This window comes from Sphaeroforma arctica, assembly GCF_001186125.1.
Source record: "Sphaeroforma arctica JP610 unplaced genomic scaffold supercont1.235, whole genome shotgun sequence".
Taxonomy (NCBI): Eukaryota; class Ichthyosporea; order Ichthyophonida; genus Sphaeroforma; species Sphaeroforma arctica.
The window spans coordinates 52,085-56,779 of NW_014040323.1; the positions used below are offsets into that span (position 1 = coordinate 52,085).

The following is a 4,695-nucleotide window of genomic DNA, read 5'->3' on the forward strand; positions in this document are numbered from 1 at the left end:
TCATATATTTTGATATCTGCTATTTCTGAGTATATTGTCGACTGAAAACGTTTTTTATGATGTTAGTGCCCGAAGGATGTCCACGAGGTATATGATAATTTAAGGCAAAATGATACCAGGTGAAATATAAACTTCATTCCTGTTAGACAGTCCATACCTAGTAATAGACCATCCATATCGAATATGACATGGGTGATATTTACGTTCGTCATTGTGCTAAATAAGTTCTTCGTGTGCGCGAACGTGAATTATTTTCCATGAGAGTTAATGTTGAAAATAACACTATCGCTGCGTCACTAGTTCTCCTTTACGCATAAGCATTGCTTTTCACAAGATGTGCCAGTGGTCTGGCGAGAGGCGACCGGTCTGAGACTGAAATGCTGACCGCTGGTGTGCGTTGGTTGCTGAACTTTGTAAGTCAACTGTTCTATTCAAATAAGGAGATTACAAATGGGCGGGAAGAATTTTGGATGACACTGCAATGTTGTCACATAGCCATAGCCCATAGGCCCATGAAATTTCATATTTTTATGTAAACCCCTCAGAGACCCTAAACAACAAATACAAATATATTTCAAATTTTCAACAACAACAAAAAAAAACGTTTAACGTAAATACGGTGAGTGTGTAAATACTGTTTATTAGTGTTTTCTGAAATTTTCAGTTGGCTTATGGTTATTTATGAGTTTGAGACTTTGAGTAGGTTTTAACTTTTATTTTTTTTAAAGAAAACAAATTAGAATGTCGTAAACATTTTCTCTGACATCACCAACTAACAAGTGGCAACTACGGCTAACGGCTTATACATATGTATCATCGGGATTTTTTAAGAGTGAAAAGCAGAATGGTATGAATTTTCATTGGATGTCAACTTTATATTTTTAAAACATTCAATGAGGAAGATAAATACTTGTGATCGAGTGATTTTTTTCTTTTGTATATGATGTTGGGCTTTTTTTCTTTGCCTCAGCCTTCGCCCTTCGGTGAAATTCTTGATTCACTACCTCAATATCAGTGACATCCACTGCGTACATAAAAATTATATTTACCTATGTATATGAGAAATATATATGTATATAGCAGTATCTCTACATCTTTTGTAGGCACGTAGCAGGGTATCTATTAGCGTACCTTCACCGATTTTTGAAAGAATTTTCACATTTATATCACTAATCTCTAAACAATTATGCGTATTTCGATCCTGTTGACGGCTCTATGTGTGACACATGCTTCGCACGTGCAGTTGCAGGCCAAGGAAAGGCAGGCTCCTCTGCCCATTGTTATATGGCATGGAATGGTACGTAATGAGCTTAACCGATATTTTACATCTGCTGATACACCACATAACAAGAGTACAAAAAACAATACGCACACATATATATATATATATATATATATATATATATAGTATATATATATATATATATATGTATGTATGTATATATAGTATGTATGTATATATATATATATATATATATATAACTTAATATGACTATATATGGCTATATATTGATAGATTTGGATGTATACGGGATGACAGAACACCCGAAACTCACAATGTGTGGATTACGACTTGAATGCTTGAAAGTAAGTTGTACGATGCAAATTATATCAGCAATACGATGGTGTTCTGGTAGTTTATGCTGATGAAACATTTCGTCTATGACAGAAACTGTGCAATACAACCTTTATAGATAATAAATTTAGATTCTACTTATAGAATATTGCGTCACTAGTCGAATACCTCTATTTGAGATTGCGTCTTACATCTAGTCTATATACCTATTTTGAAGTCATGCGGTATTGACTATATCCCTATTTTATAGTTATTCGTGTCTTACATCTATTTCATATACCTATTTTGAAGTAACGCAGATTTTCAGTATACTGTAAAAGGCCAAACTATATTTATGTCAAAAGGTCAATGATTATAACGTACAATATTGCGAAGGGTTTCCTTTATGATTCATGCGCCTACGAACAGACAGGGGTTTATATTCATATCTATATACACCACATTTTACGCTCGATCGCCCAGGGTATATATTTGTGGACACATGTCTGAAACTACTTTGTGCCCACGCCACCATAGGGAGATTCATGTTGCAACCCATTGAGTATGGGTGGCATTTCTCGTATGATCAAAGCTGAGCTAGGCGAAGATACGTATGTTCTGCCCTTGATGGTGGGCAGTAATATAGCCGATGATATGAAGAACGGATTCTTCATGCCTGTGAATGACCAGGTAGATCTGGTGTGCGACATGGTGAAGAAAGGTGTGTGCGTATATATATATATATATATATATTAGCCGGGTTTTAACCAGGGTCTTTACATGTTCCTCGGGACCGTATTTCTTTCTGAAGTACGATAGTGGTCGCATATCCGTAGCACACGTCTGAATGTGGTTAATTATTAGCTGATTTCCTTTGCTCATGTCGCGCACAGTACGTGCAAAAACAGACATGTAGCAAGCCTCATACATGGCACCGTCCATATAAACCGAATATTCTAACTATGTGTTCGAGCGGTTTATTATATGCGCAATGTAGTGATGATCATTGATAAAATTGTCTGCCCAAGATCCGCTCTGGTCGACATTGAGTAGTTTATTACGACGTCCGTGGAATTCTGTCCGGTAGCGAAATTAAAATTTGTGTAATTGTCCAAAGGTTCTTATCAATCCTTCCCCGATGCTGTCTCTGTAGACCCAAGGGTGTGTGTGTGTGTGTGTGTGTGTGTGTGTGCTTATCCGTGTCTAGGTAGAGTCGATGAGTATGTGTATGTGTGGATACGTTCTGAACCGATTATATAGGCCATATAGTTCAATCGAATGTTTTACTTTACCTGTCGTATCACATTGGCACCTGAATTGGGGCATCTGAATCGATATTTGCGATTCTACTCGTTTTGGATCCATCTTGGATCATTAAATTGATGAAAGTGTGCTAAAACCTGAATAGTAAGATTGAGAAAAATGGACATCTTATTTTACCACTCCTCAACTGAATTAGGGATATAGTCGTGTATATAAACGCATGTTGCCAAATTTGCTGATGGTTTTGAAATGTGCAACTGTGGGTGTACGTGCGATGAATTAGGAAGCTGTTTGATCAGACTATTTCTCTTAGTCGATCGAGTGTTTGAAAAGCCTTGGTTATACGCACGTATATAAATACACACCTGAAGTTGTGCGCAATAATACACACGCCTGCACAACTCTGTGTACTATATGTACCATTGATATATGTGTATGCACGATTTACGGAGCTTGCATCAGACTCGAGCTTAATATCTTTCGAGCATATATATGATGGGTTTGGAACCTCACTACGCACTACTCACGTATACATTCAGCACTGTAGTATCTGCAGTCCGTTGATTATAGACCGTTGTTTATAATCTGCTTTCTATAGGTCGCTGATTATAGTCCGTGGTTTGTAGCTCGTTGATTACGTTGATCATAGTCTGTCGATTATAGTCCGTTGATTATTGTCCGTTAAGCATAGTCCGTTTCGTTGATCATAGTTCGTTGGTTAAAGTCCTATGCTTATTGCCCGTTAGGTATCGTTCTTTGATTATAGTTCGTTGGTTATAGTCCGTTTATAATAATCAGTTGGTTGTAGTCCTTCGATTATTGTCCGTTAAGCATGGTTTGTTGAGCATAGTTCGTTGAGCATAGTTCGCTGGCTAAATCCCTTGATTGTTGTCCGTAAGGTATCGTTCTTTGATTACAGTTCGTTGGTTATAGTCCGTTGATTTGTCTGCGAATTTGTAACCTCGTATATACTTTGACACAACAGACCCCAGACTGCAAGACGGGTTCAATGCAATGGGATTTTCTCAGGGTGGACAGTTCATGAGAGCTTATATACAACGATGCAACACACCAAAGGTTAGCTATGTAGAGCGTGTGTGTGTCTTGTGCTGAATGCACGACTACGGATGAGTGTGTGCTTGTGATTGCGATGTGACGTGTATTTGAGCATGTATTTGAGTAGTGTTAAAGGTAGGTCTAATCGTGTACGTTAACCTGTATTTGAAACATGAGTACATGCGGCAATGCAGGCCATTGCCGCGGTCGTGTGGGAAACGGTGTGTGTCGAGGCTCATCAAATGGTTTTTTGTTTGTGTACAAGTGCACATTGAGTGGTGCAACGAATCTAAGCCACGATCTGAGTATAAAAAAACCCTATAATCACTTTTTTCACTTGTTTTTATAGGTACATAACTTCATATCCGTTGGGGGTCAGCATCAGGGTGTGTTCGGTATGCCCAAGTGCACGGGACAGAACTTCTTCTGTGAGGAAATGAAGGTTCTTCTCAACGCTGGCGCTTACCTACCATTTGTGCAAAACTATCTCGTTCAGGTAAGCTTGTGAGAGGAATGTGATCTTTTTATAGTGAGAGATTCAGTAGCAATGGCGAGTGCGGGTCTCCTAGGGGCAGTACAGTCTTAAAACTTGATCAATTTTGAGATGAGAAGGTTTATATAATGGGACGGAAAGTATCATGCGAAGGTGTTCATTAAGACATATTCTTCATCGCCTGTTATCAGTGCCAGCTAATGCTCTTCTATCTCACAGGCTGATGTACCTGTGAATGCATAGTACATGCATAGTGATGAAATCATTGGAATGCATCGTACATGCATAGTTTTCAATCATTAAAATGCATAGTGCATACATAGTGACC

General features: G+C 38.2%; 1 protein-coding gene across 1 annotated transcript in view; it reads left to right on the forward strand.

Annotated features, from left to right (window-relative positions):
• Nucleotides 1–2,119: 2,119 nt before the first annotated feature.
• The window catches only part of SARC_04279 (palmitoyl-protein thioesterase 1), a gene marked incomplete at both ends in the record, with an annotated part of 5,934 nt that continues 3,358 nt past the window's right edge, over nt 2,120–4,695 (forward strand). Inside the window, 3 exons of the mRNA XM_014301897.1 lie at nt 2,120–2,276; nt 3,804–3,895; nt 4,224–4,370. Coding sequence (XP_014157372.1) covers nt 2,120–2,276; nt 3,804–3,895; nt 4,224–4,370 — 396 coding nt within the window. The remainder of the gene's footprint in view (nt 2,277–3,803; nt 3,896–4,223; nt 4,371–4,695) is intronic.